This window comes from Trifolium pratense, linkage group LG6 (genome assembly GCF_020283565.1).
Source record: "Trifolium pratense cultivar HEN17-A07 linkage group LG6, ARS_RC_1.1, whole genome shotgun sequence".
NCBI classification, from domain to species: domain Eukaryota; kingdom Viridiplantae; phylum Streptophyta; class Magnoliopsida; order Fabales; family Fabaceae; genus Trifolium; species Trifolium pratense.
In genome coordinates this window covers 139159-159453 of record NC_060064.1, presented here as the reverse complement: position 1 = coordinate 159453, position 20295 = coordinate 139159, and the positions used below count along the sequence as shown (strand labels likewise).

Sequence of the window (20295 nt, the reverse complement as noted above, 5' to 3'; positions counted from 1 at the left end):
ATACAAACCGCCAACTGTTAGTGAAATTTTTTAAAAAAAATATAATAATTTAAAAATTAGATATTATGATTTTTAAATAATTAAATTTTTAATTTTTTAAAATATATAAAAGAAAAAGGAATATGCATTTACGGTGTAAAATAATTTTACACTTTTATCCACTTAACCCACATTCTTGATATGACATTGAAAATTAAATCATTCTAATTAGTTGTCCGTGTAAAATTAAATTACATTGACGACGCGTGTTCATTAAACTCAATATATAATTAACTATTTATGTTTGGTTTTGATGTGATTAATATTGTGTGTGGTTAGGTAGATTCCTTCCTTGTGCTTCGGCCTTGTTCCTTTCTTGTGATTTTGAGAGAGGTCTAAATGAGTAAGGGATGTGCAAAGAGAAGTATCTAGAGGGAGTGTTTGGTTGATGGAGTTGTTGGTAAGGGTGAGAGTGGTGAGATTTGTCAAACGACAGAGGATTGCGGTTGAGATTGGATCGAAGAGGTTGAAATTTGAAAGGTTAATTTTTCTTACGGTGGTGTTTATTTTGTCGTCACAAGTTATGCCAAACCAAGTGCATGATGTTTGGTCACGGTTGTTCCATGTTGATAAGGAAGAGGATGGATCATATACGAAGAGTTTGAATTGGTATAGGTAGAGACCTTATTGGGAGAGAGATGAAATGGTTGGTGGTTGAAGGAGGAGGAGGAAGGGAAAGAGGAACCGAGAGAAAGAGGAAGACAAAATTCAATGGTTGGTAGCTTAGGGTTTTTTTTCTTTGACAAATATGGACTTACTTTTGAAAAGTGACTCTAAAGTTATAGTATGTGTTTGGTTCTGTGTTGGATATAATTGATTTTGACAGAATTGAATTTGATAGAATTGAGTTTGGTCAGAAGTGAGTTTAATATAATTGATTATCAAAATTTGATGTTGTTTGGATAATTTGAATCAAAATTGCTTTTATATGTATAATTACCAAAATAGGTTTTATTATATATTTAAAACTAAATTTTATTTATAATAAATTGGATAGATAAACTAAATTTATGTCACCAGGCCATTCCTCCCTCCTTTAAACATGGTCCAATCTGTTCAGTAAAAAATAAAAAAAATAAATAATTAGAATAAGAACTCTCTAGACTTCTATTTTAATTAAAAAATAATCTTGTGAAAAGTCTCTTTAACATTTCAATTGAAAAGATGAAGAACAGACCATCCTCAACTAGTTTCATCTCCTCGTAGTACTGTTCAACTTCTCTTGCAAAATTCCATCTCCCTCATTATCCTCAAGTTGTTTAATTCTTCTGTAATATCTCTCTCTCTCTCTCTCTATTCCTCTCCCTTTTTTTTTTTTCCTTTCTTCCATCAAATCTGATAAAATAGAAAGAAGGCTTGATGTTTTGTGTTGTAATGAAGAAGAATAAGAATAAGAAAGTTGTTTATGGGTAGGAAATTGGAGAAAAGAGTTAAGGGTAATTAGGTAAGTGTACTTCTCACCAAAAGTTAATAGCTTGATTCGATTTTGGGTTTAACGTGAAAGCTCCAAATTGTAGCTTTGAAGTTACTCACGTTTGGAGGCTGATTCTGCGTTTTAGAGATTTGATTTTACAACTACCCAAACATCAAAATATTGGTTCAAATCACGTTTGGGTATCTGGACTCACGTTTGGGGCTTGAAAAAGCCAAACCAAACATACACATAGTTGATGCTATTGTTTTTAACCAAACAACAAGGAAGGTTTTCCTCTTTTCAAAGAGATTGTGTCAAATTAATGAGAGCGAGAGAGAATGACTTTAAAGCCACACAGTTAATTACAATATTTTTGTCTAAAGCAAATAGGTGTAGCATGCTAAAACACACCTTCATATAAATGGATGGGTGTGTTATAGCATAACCCTATATATATATATATATATATATATATATATATATATATATATATATATATACTAAGTATATTTATTTACGGCTTGAATGTAATTTTGGTCCCCTTATTTCGAAAAACTTTAATTTTGGATCTCGTATTTTAAAAGTCAGCTTTTTGATTCCCTCATTTTAATTTTTTCTGAATTTTAGTCTCTGACTCATTTTGGTCAAATTTTTGCATAGGTGTCAAGCACATGAATGATGTGGCAGTGTTCATGTTGACAAAATATATTCATATAATTTTTTTTATATTTATATCAAATATTATGTTCTAAAAAGATTAAAATAATTCAATAGATACTCCCTCCGTCCCAAATCTTTGGTCCTTTTACCTTTTTAGTTTTGTCCCAAATCTTTAGTCCTTTTTAAGAAATCAATGCACAATTAGTGATACTTTATCATTTGTACCCTTACTAAAGTTAAAACATTAATTAAATATATTTTCTCTTTCTTAATAAAGTAAGAGTAAAAATGACTTAACTTATCAATATTTACCATTTATTAATCTCCGTGCAAAACTCTAAAAAGACTAAAATCTTAGGACCGAGAGAGTAATTCTTAATAATGACCTTTTTAGATGAAAATCGCATTTGTTTTTGTGATGGATGAGTTTCTTGCAGGAATCATTGATTCCTTTAACTCTGTCTAGATTGTCTTCTTTCCACAATCTATCGATCAAAATTCTTCTTTTTATACCAATCTCGGTGCTTCTTCATCAATAGAAGCTTCTACGTCTTAGGTTTCCAGGGAATACGTCACTTACAGACTCAAAAGCTGAATGATGGATGGAAATCGAAGAAAGTAAGTACACATCAAAGTATAAGACATACTTTGAGAGTGACAAGAAACAACAAACAAAGAAAACCAGCAAGTCTAAAAAGTATGTATGGAAAGAGAATGCGTCACTTACAGACTCAAATGTTGAATGATGGATGGAAAGAGAAATACAACACCAAGCCTGCCACTAAACTAAAACCACACGCCAATTACTAATACCGGCATAGGAATATGCTAAGAGAAACACAAAGCCAAGAAGATGCCAAACACTCCAACACCCGACACTGAGCCAAGCAAAAACACCACCACCATTAAGGAGCAACAAAAGTGAAGAATCAGCTGCCAACATAGACGTGATCTGCACCAGAACGGCGTGATCGTAACAGAGAAAAAGGAATAAGAGAACATCCAAGGATTATTGAGAGGGAGATGTTGGAGAAAGGTTGCTGCATTTTCTGATTTGGGACTTAGGATGATTTTTATTCATGGAATTTTGCTGTTTTTTAATTATTATCAATTATTTATTTAATTATTTTATTGTTTTAATACTTTTAAAACATAATATTTGATTTAAAGAAAAAAAACCAATGACATGGAATATGATTTGTTAACATGGACACTACCACGAATGAGCTTGACACATGAGCAAAAATTTGACCAAAATGAGTTTTTCAAAATAAGCGATCAAAAGTGCATTAAGCCTTTATTTATTATCCAATTTAATCAGTTCAATAACGGTTGAACTTGCTCATTCAATGGAACCATGACCCATAGGTCATTCCGGTTCAATCTTCAGTCGGATTGTAAAACATTGATTTTACTTGATACTCCGATCCTTTTTATAAGAAAAAAGATTTTTTAAATTCATTATATAATCGATGTATTTGATATATAATACAGACCGGATATAAAAAAATAACTTTTTATAAAAAGGACAAAAGGTAGTAATAGAAAATCATTCTGATACTTTTTTCCTTTGAATCCATACACACGTGACTGGTGACTCAATGTCAAATAAACAATAATGAGAGACTAAATATGAATTTTCATTGCAAATAACCATGTTTTTTTTAAACATATTTTACAAATTGATCTATTTGTAATCCAAAAAACAAAATTATGTTCTTAATGGCGAATTATTTACCGGTGATTGGCACAGGCTCCATACTAGGAGTTGGGATCCTCTCACATACTGATACATATACAAATGAATAAATTGAATTTATATCAACGAATTTTTAAAGGAACTGAAACGGAATTAATTAATAGGAAAAAAAGGAAGACTAAAATATCAATACCAAAATTTTGATCTTATATTGACACGCTTCAAACAGACACAGAAGTAACCCCATTGTAACAAGAGAATTCCCAGAATTTACAACAGTAGGACAAAAGAATAAAGAAAGACCTGAGACAATTTAGTTATTGGTCAGATTGCAGAGGAACTCATCAAAAATAGGGCCAAGAGATTATCCGTAGCTCATCCGCAAAAGCTATATACACAGCACTGCAGTATTCACCACCATTCAGTGACTGCTTTATTTGGGAGAAAGGGGTGGATTCAAAATAAAAAATTAAAGAAAGTTCAAAATTCATATCATCACAAACAATTAATTACCTTTCGAAAACCGAAATCATTACCCCGTGCTAGAAGTCGACCAGAAAATAAGCCTGTATAGGACGAAGACTCAAAATTTGTCCATTTTAAAATATATGCTATCTAAACACAAGGCTTCCATTCTGCTGCAGTCTCAAATTTTCTACGAGTGTCTGATAGAAAGATTTTAGTGCCTTGATATCGCTACCCTGCATAAAGAAATATGGGGAATATTATACCTACTAAAACAAAGACTCAACGAGTGATTCCCCTAGAAAATAGCATGCACTAAGATATGCCTAGCAAGACACTTCCACAGTAAAAATCATCTTCTAGTTTTAATGAATAGCAACATATAATAAGGCCTAAGAGAGAATAACAAAGAAAGAACACAAGTCATGATCAGTCAGCAACAAATACATCTTGTGTTCATACTACAAATAAAATACCTTGACATATTAATACTACAAATAACACAAGGCTCCGATACTTTTTGGGGATAGACGGGTCATAGTCCAAGTATGACATTAATTTCTTTGGGGAAGTATGGTGGATATTTAAGAGGAAACAAGTATGATGAATGTTAAACCAGTTGACACTCCTATGCATCCTAACGCATACACTACCCATATCAGAGGGAAATACTTTTAGATGCAGAAAGATACAAAAAACTAGTGGACAATCTATGAATTATTTCAGTTCACTCTCATGAAGAAAGCAAATAATCTTGAAAATGACAATAGTAACAAAATAGTTGAAATGTCACAAAATGACGAACCATCTAAAGAGAACAGGTTTGAAGTAGGACACGAGATTTAGAAAGGAACGGTTTTTGTGAGAAAGAAGCACAAAGAAAGTGATAAGTCCATGAGTCCACATCTCAACACTGTCATGAATCTAGATCGGGGAATAATGAACCTCCTAAGAAAAGGAAAGGTATGTATATCTTTGTTCCTGAGACTCGTATTTTGTATCCTGATATAGATGATCTTGTAGCCGTTAGAAAACCTGTTAGATCTTGCACTAAACCCCTTATGTCCAATTTTATATCATATACAAATTTGTCGTAGTCTTTTTTGTCTTCACCTCCAAATTGTCTAGTGTAGAGATTCCAAAGAATGTACAGGATGCTCTAGAAGTTTCAAAATGGAGAGAAGTTGTACTTGAGGAGATGAAATTTCTTGAAAAGAACAAAACTTCGAGTGTTATGAAACACTACCAGATGGCATAGGCCGCTCAAAGACATTTGCTCCTGTTGCAAAATTGAACACTGTCGGAATACTTTAATCTCTTGCTTCAAATCTAGATTGGCCTCTACATCGGTTAGATGTTAAAAACAACTTCGTCAATGGTGATCTACAAGAAGTTACATGGATAGTCCTCCTAGCTTTGAAGAAAAAGTCGGATCAAAGGTATGCAAGTTGAGGCTTAAAGCAATCTCCGAGAGCTTGGTTTGAAAAGTTCATTCAGTCTACGAAGAAACAAGGATACATTCAAGGACAAGCTGGCCACACATTGTTCGCAAAGTTCCCCATGATTGAAAATTGTTGTCCTGATTGTTTATGTTGATGATATCATCCTTACTGTAGATGATATAGTTGAAATGGCAAGAGTAAAAGAGAAACTAGTTGTAGATTTTGAAATCAAGGGCTTGGGATAGATATTTTCTTCGTATGGAGGTTGCTTGATAAAAGGAAGGTATTGTAGTTTCACAACCTAGATTTATTGAAAGAAATAGGAATAAGCGAATGTTGACCGGCACATACTCCCATGGATTTTAGTGTAAAACTTTGGGGAGAAGGTAGTTTTCCTGCTGATACTGGAAGATACCATAGATTGGTTGGGAAACTGGTTTATTTGTCACACACTGGACCTGAAATATCCTTCTCAGTTAGTGTAGTAAGTTAGTTTATGCATTCTCCTTTCGAGGAACATCTCGAGGCAGTCTATAGAATACTGAGATATTTGAAGGCAAATCCCAAAAAGGGGTTATTTTTTAAGAAGACTATTGAAAGAAATGCGTCTATCTTCACCGATGTCGATTGGGCAGGTTCAGTCACAAACAGAAGATCAACCTCTGGATATTGTACCTATGTTTGGGGTAATCTTGTGACATGGAGGAGCAAGAAACAAGGATTTGTGAAGCATTATGGATCCACAAAGTCTTAGAACTCAAGATGAAAATCGAGCTTCCGTTGAAATTATATTCTGACAATAAAGCTGCTATTAGCATAGCTCATAACCCAACTCAGCATGACAAAACCAAGCATATGAGATTGATCGACATTTCATATAGGAGAAGTTAGATGTTGGAATCATATGTCTACCTTTTGTGACTTCGAGTCAGCAAATTGTGGATATCTTGACCAAAAGCTTGGCAAGACCCACCTTTTAGCATTTGATAGGCAAGTTGGGCATGATAGATATCTATGTACGAACTTGTGGAGGAATGTGGGAAAATACACAAATATTTAGTTTCCTATTTTATTATTTCTAGGCGATTTTAGATATTTCTAATGTTTCCTTTTATTTTCCTTTGTAATTATATTCTCCTTAATTCAAGAAGAGAATTAATTGTATCCTCTCTATTTTTTAAATCAGACAAGGACTGAGGAATAAAGCATAATCACCCTATTTTTCACCAGTTTGGTGCATATATTTTATATGTTCCGACTTGAGAGAGAGAGAGAGAGAGAGAGAGAGAGAGAGAGAGAGGGCGGGGGGGAATGTAGTTGGTCCAAATCTTTAACCATATATATCAAGTTTCTTTGACTCGTTTTTTCTTATATTTTGGGACGGAGGGAGTACATAAGAAGCATTGGTTTATGTAAATATAGAAAATGGAGTAGCATTAGATTTAGTATTTTTTTACAATTCATATGAATTAGCATAGCTCCCACGCAATTCAATCATTTTCTTTCTCAACGGTGTATTTGTAGGAGGTTCTGGAAGATTCTTGTTAGTTGTTTTTAGTATAACAGACCTAGCTTACTATTAGGATTCATTTATATTCAAATTACAAGTACCTCTCGGTAATCAACAAAAGATCAAAATACGCAGTTCAACATTCAGATTCAAAGTTTAATTCTATCCCATTTCAGTATCTCTCAATTATTGATATGGACAAAAGGCATCAATAAATTTAAAGACCGGGAAAGCATACTTTAATGTCTCTGTTCGAAAGAAGTTTACCTGCAAATTTTGACGATATTGTTCAGCAAGATCTGGCGGGCAATGTGCAACAGAAAATCCTTTTGATATAAAATGAACGAGAAAATCATCTCCGAATTTGTCATACATGACCTTCTGTGCAACCACAATTTCTCCAAACAAAACAAGCTGCAGGGAAACATAAGACAATAAAAAGGAGGGGAAAAAAGTACTAAAAATTGGCATAAAATAAAATATCAAAACAAATCACTGAAATGTGGATTTCAACTTTCTCATTTAATTAACATTTTAAGTCCCAGTTCCATTGCCGCATTTAACATGCAAACTCATACTCACATGCTGTATACCTGTTTCTATATCCAACAGAGACACCTATCTATTTGGACCTAGACACATCATCCACACTTCAATTAACTTGCATATGATCTCCCTTCATGCATTTTTTAAAAACTAAACATTACTATTATTATGATATTAATGTTAACTCTAAAAAATTAACAATTCATTTTTTTTTTCTTTCTTTTTTTGCTTTGGTACGTGGTAATGAATACACAGTACGCAACCCTTGAAGTATTGGGTATGTGGGGTATAAATAGCTGGTACGCTATTTGAGTTAGTGCTACATTCTAATATTTTAATTAGTAGCTATCAATAATTGCCTATCTAGTCTACTTAAAAAACAATAAAGTACATGCTAAAAAATAAATATTCCATAAAAATTAACTAAAAATATTAAAAGACAAAATAAAGAGTCTTAACATGAAAATACAATTAAAATAATTAACAAATTTTGAAGTTACACAATGCTAAGTCAATTAAGCAAGTTGGAACTAAGCCCAACAGCGACAAAATAAAAAAGGAACTAAGCCCAACAGCTATCAATAATAGGATAAAAATGTCCCACATTGAATGATATTTTATACTAGCAGGTAGCAGCTAATAGCAAAATCAAACTTGGAAATCAAATAGGTATCACACTGCATTTTAATTGAAGTACGGTAATACTTCGCTGTTGAGTTAATAAGCGTCATTTTCTCCAGCCAGTGTATCGGGTTCACCGGTTTTTTAACTGGTTTGAAATACCGGATTTTGTCTCTCTGATTCGCAGTTTTTTGCGAATGGTACTCGAATTCGCAGCTGTCAACCTAGTCCAGCAAATTATGTGGACTATGCTACAACATATAACTCCCCTCAAATGATGCCATTTTTATTAAAAACAAATTATAAGCAAATAGTTTCTTGACAGGCCAAAGAACAAGAAAACAACTCTAAACTCTGCTATGTGCGAGGGATATATGTCATTCACATGGAGATTATGGATGGCAGAATCATAACACTTGAGAAAATAGCTAAGATAAAACAACTATAAATGAATCTTACAGTATTTGCATCACGGAAATCAAAAGATCTGTCCAGCACGCTGTACAAACAGCAGTTTGTAGCAAATGTTTCGATCATAAAACTTCGGAAACCAGGAACCTAAACCATTAATCATCATTTAGTTAAAAATTATAAAACGCCAGAATAAGTAGAGATGAGTAGAAAATACCTTTTCTTCATATGGCTGGGCACACCAATCTTTAACTAATCTAATAAAAATCTGCACACATGCCTAAATTGTGAAAATAAAAAGAGTCAGATTGTAGATTTTGTCCGAAGTATTAACTACTCTAGTAAAAACGATGAAGTCTAGGCTCTAATTAAATAGGGTTATAGTACCCCTTTTGGTCCCTGCAAAAACTGAATGAATCCGGTTTCAGATTCTTCACTTTTAGTCCTTCATTTAGTCCATGTCAGTAGAATTTGTCTGTGTGGCATGCCAACTGGGCTATTTTCATTTTTATCTTATTTAATTAATTCCATGTGGCCTTTTTTGTGATTAACATTACATTTTAAAAAGAAAAAAGAAAGTAAAAATAAAATATAAACAAAATAAATAGAAAATAAGCATAAAGTAAAATTAGCTTCCTCGATTTCCTTTCCTGCCCAAATTTTCCAAGTTCATCATGTTTAATTCCAAAGCAACCAGCCACAATTTTTCATTCAACCATAAATGGCGTCCCCTTAGTCCAAAGCCCCTTTCCCTTCTCATGCTGTCTCCGAAACCCATTACCCCTGTCACTATCCCTTTCTCACAGATCCAACATGCATACCTCTTCTCTCCCAAACTCAAAGTACCAACACGCATGACTCCTCTCCCAAACTTAGAAACCCTAACTCTTAGTCTCAGATTTGCTGCAGATCTGCCGTCACGCACCATCAATGGCCACTCTCATATGTGTCTACTCCGCTGTATCACTGGGTTTGGTGGGTATTGATGAATTTCTGGATTTTGGGGTTTGCTGAATTTCTGGGTTGAGTAATTGATTATGGGTTGATAAATTAATTCTGGGTTGATAGTTAATTTCTGGGTTTTGGTCTTTCACTGGTTTTTTTTTATTGTGGGTTTAACGGATGTGAAGGATGCCAATAAAGGGATGGAGGGATCTGTGCGTGAAAGAGATAAATGGATTTTGTCTTTTCTCTTCTCTTTGATTTTGGGAGTTTTTTATGTTGGTGGAGAGTCAGGTTGAAGAAGATATAGTGAATTTAGGAATTTTTGGGTTTGTGTTTAGAAGATGATGGTGATGAAACAATAATGAACATTGCATCCAAATATGTTCTAATTTTTATTTATTTTTTTTCATTTTTAAATTGTTATTGCCGACTCAAATTATAAAAGTGCTGCATAATTAAAACATACCCACCTAAATAACTAAAAGTGAAGAATCTGAAATTACAGGGATTGAAACTAATTTTTTTAATAGGGACTAAAATCGGATTCGCTCAATTTTGTAGGGACTAAAAGAGGTATTAACCCAATTAAATAAATAGAAAACATTACACATACCTTTCTTAGAAGAACATCCTTGTGATTACACGAAGAGTAAAAAAGCAATTGCATGACTGGGTCCAGGTATGCTTTACATTTTGGAGCAATAAATACAGTTGACAGATCATGTGTAGCGATCACATGAAGAAATGTATACAATGTTCGCTGAAGTTCTTGTAATTCACGAATTTCCTAGGAAAAAAAGGGGGAGAAATCTCATCATGCATATAAATTTGTGAATGTGGGAGCTTTGAAACATAAGATGAAACGAAATGTAAGAGCTGCATTTTCATGATGAATTTCCGATTCAAAATAATACAGCTACAATCACACCAAAAATATAGTATACAGGTACAAATTAAGAAAAATATTCAGTTTAAATTCCACAATAAAGCTACCATGTTATCCACTAAGGGTTCGTTTGGCCCAGCTTTTTCTAGAGCTTATGCAAATAGCTTATGCAATTTTTATATATTATTATAAGTTTGTCAAGGTAGTGTATGATAAAATAGCTTATAAAATTACAATTTTCACTGGTGTGAACTTATAAAATAGCATAAAACCTAATTTATATTGCATAATCTGTTTGCATAAGCTCTAAAAAAAGATGGGCCAAACGAGCCCTAAGTACCAGAGCAAAAAACAGCATGTGTTGAAAGCAAATAGAGAATCACTGTTTCCCTAATCTATAAGATCCCTTGAATTTTCCATTTCATGGCTTTAATTTGTAGAAAATTAATCCCTATCTAAGATCCATTGAATTTTCCATTTCATGGCTTTAATTTATAGATAATTAAAAAAGCAAATGGAAAACTGGATATTTCACAACAGTAGCAAGGAGCAAGAATATTATTACACGTCACAATCACAAGCTGTCTCACCAAACAGTGATCAAGTCACAATGAGCAATCAAAATGTCATGTTAATTTAGTTCAATAAAATTCAAAGGGAAGGTAAAACATACCACAGCTATTTATTAGGAAACGGCATTAAAATTTTCATACCTCAGTGACTGCATCAAGACCTGAAGGTAATCCCTCTCTTGGGATAACACTGAATATCCGATCAGCAACAGATGGAAATAATTCCTCCAAAATGTCACGAACCAAAATATTGAACTTGCAGATAAGTTGATTCAGCAACAAAAGAAAACCAGACATTTGCTTTGGCTGCAACAAAATTAACCATGAGAATACACAATTTTCTCTTTTATGTAGGAAACAGGAAGAAAGCAAAAACAATTTCATAAAATCCTAGAGTAAACAATCAAACTCTGGTGCAAAACATGTATGCCATTTCAAATCGGGATCACCGTCAAACCGTAGTTTTCGATACCAGATAGCGCCACAGAACACTCATCCCCGCAACAGGGATAGTGTGTGGCGGAATGGCCATAATTTGACCTTATTTTGTACAAATTACATGATTAATACTATAAACACATTGTTAATGTAAAATTAAACAAATAACTCAAAATTCACGAAATCTCCATAATTAGCGATGAAAGTCACAAGTCTTATGCAAAACATACATGAAAATGCCAAGAAAAGTCGAGGAAACAAAGAAAAGTCTCTAAGTTGAAGTTGTCATGGTTGGACAGGAGAATGACACATAAATTGAAGTTGCCATGGCTAGACAGGGGAATGACACATAAAATGAGGCCTACTCAGCTCTACTAGTTTAAAACAAGGGGAAAATTAAAAAAAGACACTCTAAATGTGGCCTCCTCTGTCGTATTCTCACAAAACAAGGGCAAAAAATAAAAAACAAGGCAGCAATACATAATGGGTCACGCAGAAATAGTGCTGCTAAAAAAAGATAGATGCGGTGGCGGAGTTGACAGAGGCTGAGTCGCATTCTTGTTCTGCTTGCAGAAAATGGAAGTTTTGATGTTTGAGCAAAATAGTGTGAAGGTTAGGGCTTTTACGTGCACAAAATAATATTTTATATTTTAATATTAACTTGGAATATTGGTTTATTATCTCTTAGGATCAGTTTCAATCCTATCATATCATATCATATATTGTAAATTAAGATATAATATTTGTAAATTGTAATTATCTTATTTAGTGCTATTAAGCTTATATGAAGAGTCTGGGTCTGTTTGGTTCAACAAAAGTGAGGGCAAGAAAGGGATTATAATTGCATATATGTTTGGTTAACAAGGGGAGGGATTTTAAAACTAAATTATTCTTTTATTTTTTATAATCTAACGAGAGTCTCATAATTTTGAAATGATTCACTTTGATAAATAATTAAATATGAAGACTCAATAGACACAGAAACTCCGCAAATCAAATCATTTGTTAATAGCAATTTGAAGATCCACCTAACCTAATAAAATACTTATAAAATAGAAAGGAGGATATATATATATATATATATATATATATATATATATATATATATATATATATATATATATATATATATATATATATATATATATATATATATATATATATATATATATATATATAAAGTAATAGAGAGATAGAGACATAAAAGTTGTGAGAGAAGTAGATTGATAGATAGATAGATAAAGAGAGATGAGAGACGTTAAATAAGAGAGAGAGAGAGAGAGAGAGAGAGAGAGAGAGAAACATAAAAAAAGAGATAGAGATATAGAAAGATAGCAATAAAGAGAGAGAGAGAGAGAGAGAGAGAGAGAGAGAGGGAGATAAATAGAGAGAGAGAGAGAGGGGGAGAGAAAATGAAATTTGGTAAATATTAACTTTTCCAAAATGGTTCCTGAAAATAGTCACTTAATGTCATAAAGGTCCCTTAAAATAGTAGTTCATTTTAGGCAATTTAACCCTCGTGACATGGCGTATATGTGGCTTACAGCTGCAGTTGCCATGTATGCCATCTTTATCCACATCAGACTCACTAACAGAGCAAGCTGACAGAAGGACTAGAATGCCGAACATCAATCAAATACGGGGTTTAATTGCCTATTCAAAAATTTCAGGAGGTAAAATGATGATTCTTACAATTTCAGGGAGCAAAATGGCTATTTACTCAGAAAATTTAAGCAACAAATAACATATTTAAAATATTCCTTCCCCTCGACAGCTCCTGAACCAAACAGACCCACTATGTTGTGTAATTGAAACATGCGGTTTCACCATGTGCCTTTCTATTTTCCTCTCATTCAACATGATATCTAGAGCTTCTTTTGATCCTCTGTTTAAAAACGTTAGTCGTTTCTCTTATTTATTGACTCACTAAAACAAAGTGGGGAAAAAGTTCAAATAAATCAGAAACTTAAAAAAAAATACTTAGATATTAATATAAATTATTTAGATGTATATAGTATAAATTATTTTATAAATTAGTTTTGGGGTCAGCGGCTCTGCTTCACTGCCCAGCACTGACAACTTTGAATAGAAATGTAACCAAAAAGAAGTAGAAATATTGATAGAACAAAACAAGGAGGCAGAGAGAAAAAAATTCAAAAGAAACTAAGGGAAAACAAAATAGGGGAAGAAAGACAGAGGAAAGGGGGAAAAAACAGATAACAAGAGAGAAAACCGAATAATAAAAAGTGGACGAGAAGGGAGAATAAAAAAGGAGATGAAAGAAGAAAACAAAGGAAGTAAAATTAGACCTTTTTACTCAAGGAGAGTCGCCACACACTTGCTCGAGAAGTATGAGGACGTGAATGGTGAATGTAGGCAAAGCACACACCGCTTACGTGCAGTAATGGTTACAGTTTGATTTAGTGGAGTGCAACTCTTCAATTTTACTATTCTAAAAATGAGCCATGTGCAACACAAATGACGTGACTCTTCGGTTTTATTAATAAAAGAATAACCTAAATCATATAGAAGCCCTATCACCCTTATAGCGGAACATGCATAGCATAGCATCACAGTTTTCATATTGATTATAATCAAAATCCACTATGCTACAACGCTGCTATTTCTGCTATTTGACAATACGGTTATTTAGGCAGAAATGGAATGTTGGTGGCTATGCAGAGCATGTTAATCGAAATAAGAGGCTAGAGAGTTCTCTCTGACTTGGGAGCCTTGTGCTCTTACTTTATGCATTTCCTTTCTTTTCAATACATTAATTCAGATCTATAGTAGGAGTTCCTATCAGACAGACACCCCCCTGTTTTCTGTTTTCAAACGAAAGGAATATTCTCAAACACCATTCAAGAATAAATGTGTCTAATGGGTTAACAAATCAAATATGGTCAAGAATAAATTAAGGTGTTAAGCACGAGAGGAATATTATTTACAATACCGTCACATTCCAATTGTACTTACAATAACCATAACATATGCATTTCCAAAAACAATGTCCAGTACATACACAGCAATGTAAAGAAATGTATTTAGATCTAGAAATTGCAAAAGGATTAAATTATCAGAAATTAGAGATAATATGCACCTCAGTTTCTGCAAGCAACTGCTCAAGTGCCTTTGGAAGGTAAGGAAGGACAGATGCTCCTAGTGTATCCACCATGCGATGTATAAATGATGTGACCTACATATAATGCATGGATATTAGATGACAATTACTTAATCTTTTACACACGCACACACATATCCAGTCATTAAATATAATATTACCTTGTTTTGCAGAGGTTCTACTCTTGGAAATATAACAAGAACATGGAGAAGAACGTCTAATGTCTACGGAGAAGAAATAATGGCAAGATTTAGAATAAAAGATAAAGAAATAATAACTCATGTCACATGAAAAGAAAAAGGCTTAACACAAAAAAGTAATCTTTCACATATGCATGTTGCAATGATGGGTTCTAGAATTAAAAAAATCTCCAAAATTTCCGTCTATAACGAAAATATTTTCCAAAGCTTCATACTACAAAATAACATAAAGTACACATCTGATAAACATACACACCACCAGGAAACAAAAACAAAACAATTTGAAATATAAAATTACTAACCTGCTTAAACATGTTGCCAATTGCAGGGCGACTAGCAGTTACAAGACGCTCGCTAAAGCCCTATATTTTTTTAAATTAAGAATAAGAATGGAGGGGGGGAAAAACATAATGGATCTTCTCAAAATTATGAGACAGGGGAAAGGCAGATAAGTCAAATTACAGAAGCACCTTGCTGAGAGAATTAATTGCCATGATAATTTGCTGGATTACAGCAATTCTGGCTTTAGACTCCTCATAACTTAACAATTTAGCACTTCTCAGCAGCGCCTCAACCTGTGTTAAACAAGCGTACTAAATTACTTGCATTAAATACCAGCTGTAAGTCTTTAACAATCTCCAAGCATAAACGTTTTGGGAAAAAAGGAAAGGGGGCGAAGCATTTCTCAGAATTCAAGTATCTTGAGATTTTGTATTCATATTTGTTTCATAAGAAAATATCTCACAGTTTTCAGTAAAAAATAACCTGCTGACAAAGACGGCTGAGCAAAGAAGAGAGATAATCAGATTGCTTTTCAGGTGGGACATCTTCCATTCCGATCAATAGCCCAATTGCCTGTCAAGTGTGTCAATCAACACATAAGAATATACAATAGCAGCCTTAAATTTCACAGAAATATCCTGAAACTTTGTGAAGTATGAATATGAATACCTCAAAAATGTGGCTACCATCTTCTGAGCCTGATATCTCTTCTGTTGTATAATTCATAGTAGTGAACCGAGCAACTGTATCAGGTAGGCTCTGAATTTGAAAGACAAGCAAATTGAGGACAAGAGATAAGTGGAATAACCAATCACACATTCATACAAGCATAAAAGGACGAACAAAATAACCCAAAAATCAGAAGTAGTTTCTACAGAAAATTGCTTAAAAAATATATTCATGTAAGTACTTTTAAAATACAGAAAAACATGTAAGAGTGATGGATTATATAATTGCTACCTGCAAAATCACTGCAATGAAAGGCACCAACTTCACCTTCAGCAGTTTCACAACCCTCATAAACAAATAACTTGCCCTGCGGCTTACACTATTGTTTGGATGATGTATGCCTCTCTCATCGAGAAAAGGAGCCAAAACAATAGGAATACATTGAGCATTGTCCTGGATAAACTTAACATATCTTGTCACTGTCTCCAAGTAAACAAGAGCAACTAGCCTATTAGAATGACAAGGAAACTTTGTTGAAAGAAGCATAAGCAAAAGCTCATTCAATAATCCACTCCCAGTTCGTATGGCTTCCTCACTCAAGGATTCTCCAAGTGCATATAAAAGAGAAAGTGAACCTTCCACCTCCTCCACATTGCTATCTGATGGTCTTGAAATAGCACTTCCTAATGAATTTCTGATAAACAGTTGAGTTACATTAGGGGCTACTCGACCCACAGTGCGAAGTAGAACAAATAAATCCTTTCTGAACTCGGTCATCCTATCTTCCTCCTCTATTCCAATTTTGTCCATCACGTCAAGATTAGTACGGTATACAGGATCATAACGAATTAGCACAAGAATAACTTCCAATATCTGCCCCAGATGAAGTATATGTTTCTCGCTCAAAGGAGTAAGGCTCTTCAACGTAGAAACATAACCTGATAGACACTGAACGATATTTAATGTAGCATCTACCTCAAAATTCTTCATTACATGGAAAACGGATGGTAGAACTTCATTCAAGAGCTCCATAGAGATTCGTTTAGCATCCTCAGAACTTATGCGTTTAAAGCAATCTAAGGCCTCTACGGCATACCCAGAAAGCAATGCAGCTATGTCAGGGACCAGTTCTGCATTGCCATCCTCAGTGACCAACCTAAACACACGAGTAATTTGAAGGCTTTGCAACAAAGACAGTTTTGATTGGGGCTCCATTCGCTTAGAAACTATTGCTAACAAGCATCTGACGGCAGCACCTCGGAGCTGATCAGATGGGGCACCAACCAAAATCAAATCAAATAACAAAGGGAGAAAAGTATCATTGAAGATCAAGCCGATGTCGATCCAAGAAATATACCTCCTCATGGAATCTAAAACAGTGGTGCATAGGTCTTGATTGGAATTACGGTACATAGAAATGATGTCATACCAAGCTCTCACTATCTGGGACACACACTGCTCTCTCATTGCATCTTTAACCCTACCGGCAACTGTCAACTCCTCAGGGGTTCTAGGATAGTCCAAACTAATTAATTCATCATCAAGTGCATTCAAAACTCTACAGAACATGTCTATGACAACGTTACCCTTGCGTAGATGGGGTAAGAAATCAACAAAGACGGAAGACCAAATCAAGGGATACTCGAAGTAAATTAAAGCTATAAAAACCTGTGCAAGCTTGTTTTTAATAAATGGGGGGCCTTCTAAAACCCTTACCGGGTTCTTGTCTTCGAGACACACTATTGAAAACACAGTGCCCCTGATCATGTGCTTCTCTTCCGGTGATATTGTCGAGTACCGTGTCCGAATTACTTCATGTAAAGTCTGTAGGCACCAAAATTGGACTTGAACAAGATTTGAACAGCATAATTTTTCAATGCATAATCTACAAACCGATGGCTTCTCCTTAATATTGCTGCAGTAACTTTTAGCCTGTTTCTTCAATTCATCGTCTACAGCTCCCCATTCATCAAACATGATAAGAATCCCTCTTTCCAAGTCGTCCATGTTATTCGATCAATCGATTTCTGCAAAAAACAAGGAAAGCTTTTGACAGTGGCGTTCAACTTTCTAGGTCAATAGAATGGAGTATAATGGACTGTGTTAGGTTGAAGGCTAGGGTTTATGTTCGTTTGCTTTCATTGTTTCTCCCGGTTCTCTCACCCTAAATATTTTCTTTCACCTTAACAAGATTTTTATTTTTTTTAAAGAAAAATAAACAATGAATAATTTTTATTTTTACACAAATAAATAAGGAAAATGTATGTTAAAGTTAAGGTAGGGATGGCAATATTTGTCCCCGTCCCCATACTCTATGGGTACATAAGTACTCGTACTCGTTACCCGTATTTTTGCTAAAAATAAATTGATTGATTATAAAATATCATATTTTTTAATATAATTATTTTTTTTTAAAAGATTTTAATGTCGACTCATGAAAATTATAAACAAAAATTTTACCAATCTCATATTAAAGTTCATTTTTTTGTTAACATATTCACATTGTGTTTGTATTATATTATAAATAAACATTTTTATTAAAAATATTTAATAGTTTAATAGTTGTTGTATTTTTTAAAATTGATATACATATCTTATTATATAAAAATATATATATAATAAATATATATACATTATGTGGGTATGGGGCGGGGTGGGTACTAAGGTACTCGTATCCGCACCCATATCCGTTTATTTTTGCGGGTAATTACTCATACTCATCCCCGTATCCAAAATGCGGGTTTTTACCCTACCCGTTATGGGTAATTTTTGCGGGTGCCCACTAGGTATGGGTCAAATTGTCATCCCTAAGTTAAGGGTTGTGCTAACTAGAGCACCGGTTAAGGAAATAAAAAATCAATTAAAAATCACATTTTTTAAAAACTTTCGAGGCGTTGGATGTAGAAACTCCAATATCAAATTATTATATTTACTTTTTTAAATAGTATCCTGGGGCATTCTTTAACATTTTCCTAAAGGTAACACTTGAGAAATATTATATTAAGGATGCTATACAAAATAATATACGATAAGACAAGACGGTTCCGAAAAGAGATAGAACGATACTATTTTTTAGGAGAATGTTAACACGTGTCCTACGGGCACATGATAAGAAAACGGATTTAGGAATAATTTTTTGAAACTTGTACATTTTTACTTTTAAGTATTAAATTTCTTATATTATTAAATATAAAATTTATATATTGAGATATCTTAACATGTACCCTTGGGAGAACGTTAATATGTGCCTATTTTTTATATTCATCAAAAATAAAATTAGTATTTTCGTACTTTTTATAGTTGTATTGTTGACAAAAAGTTTTTTGTGGTTCAATGGGACAAAAACCATTGTTGTTGTCCTGTCTCTTGCTATCTATTTTATCCAATCTCATAATCAGTTTCTAAATAAACAAGGTACGACAACAATTGTCCAGTACAATCCTCTATTTTTTAGCAAATCAAACACAATGAAAGTGTTAAACTATAGAATAAAATATATGTAACGTTAGAATTAATCATTTCAGTACGATCACTAAAGAGTTCAGATATGTGTTATATATAATGGGCTTAACTAACATGCTAAGTAAAACTAAGTAAGATCTATAATAATTATTAATTATACAACATTTGTTGAATTTTGTGAAATTCATTATATAATTCATATCTCTAAGTTGTTACTTGTTGAGTAAGTAACCATAAGTTTGTTACAACCAATTGCTTAGGTGGAAAGTAATTGGTTAGTTTGTTAGTTAGTTAAGCTAACAAACTATTGTGGTTAGTTAGAAGTGTCTTTAGAGTTAGTTAGAGAGTTTGTTAGGGGTTAGTTTTAATTTTGTGATTGTAATTGCTTGGTGTGTCAAGCATGGTATAAATGCACTAGATGCATCAATTAGTGAATGTAACCCTTTCTTTTGTGCCCCAAGTGGATGAATAAAAACTCTCTTTTTCTCTACATTTTATCATCTTCTTCAACACATTCATATCATCAATTCTCTTTCATTCTTTTCCATTCAATTTGATCAAGCTTGCAAAAGTTGTGAATCTGCAACTGTGCTCATTGGCAAGCCTGAGCCTGTGCAGAGTGTGTGTGTTTTTGCAAGCCTGCTGTGATTCAAGTGTGTGTGTGAGTGCTTCTTGCTGCGCCAACAACTGGCATCAAGAGCCTGGTTCGTGCTATAACCATGGCAACCTTCAACAATGGTCAATTCCCTGCAAATTTACCAATCTTGGATGGAAAGAACTATGACAGTTGGAGCAAGCAGATGAAGGTCTTGTTCAACTATCAAGATGTGATGGATCAAGTAACTAATGGTGTGGATCCACTCACAGAAGGAGCTACAGAAAATCAAAGAACTCAGCACAAAGAGTTGAAGAA

The 20295-nt window shown here is 33.6% G+C and overlaps 1 protein-coding gene across 1 annotated transcript; it reads right to left on the bottom strand.

The window, feature by feature from the left end:
* Positions 1 to 3951: 3951 nt before the first annotated feature.
* On the bottom strand, positions 3952 to 18164 carry LOC123889508 (exportin-T). The gene is made up of 14 exons (XM_045938860.1): positions 16212 to 18164; positions 15921 to 16010; positions 15735 to 15824; positions 15440 to 15544; positions 15272 to 15331; positions 14931 to 14993; positions 14749 to 14844; positions 11352 to 11516; positions 10366 to 10539; positions 9025 to 9087; positions 8856 to 8954; positions 7497 to 7643; positions 4326 to 4513; positions 3952 to 4214 (listed from the first exon to the last, which is right to left on the bottom strand). Exons 1-13 carry the CDS (start codon positions 17925 to 17927, stop codon positions 4424 to 4426), a joined length of 2958 nt encoding a protein of 985 aa, XP_045794816.1. The 5' UTR covers positions 17928 to 18164; the 3' UTR covers positions 3952 to 4214; positions 4326 to 4423.
* Between the last annotated feature and the right edge of the window lie 2131 nt (positions 18165 to 20295).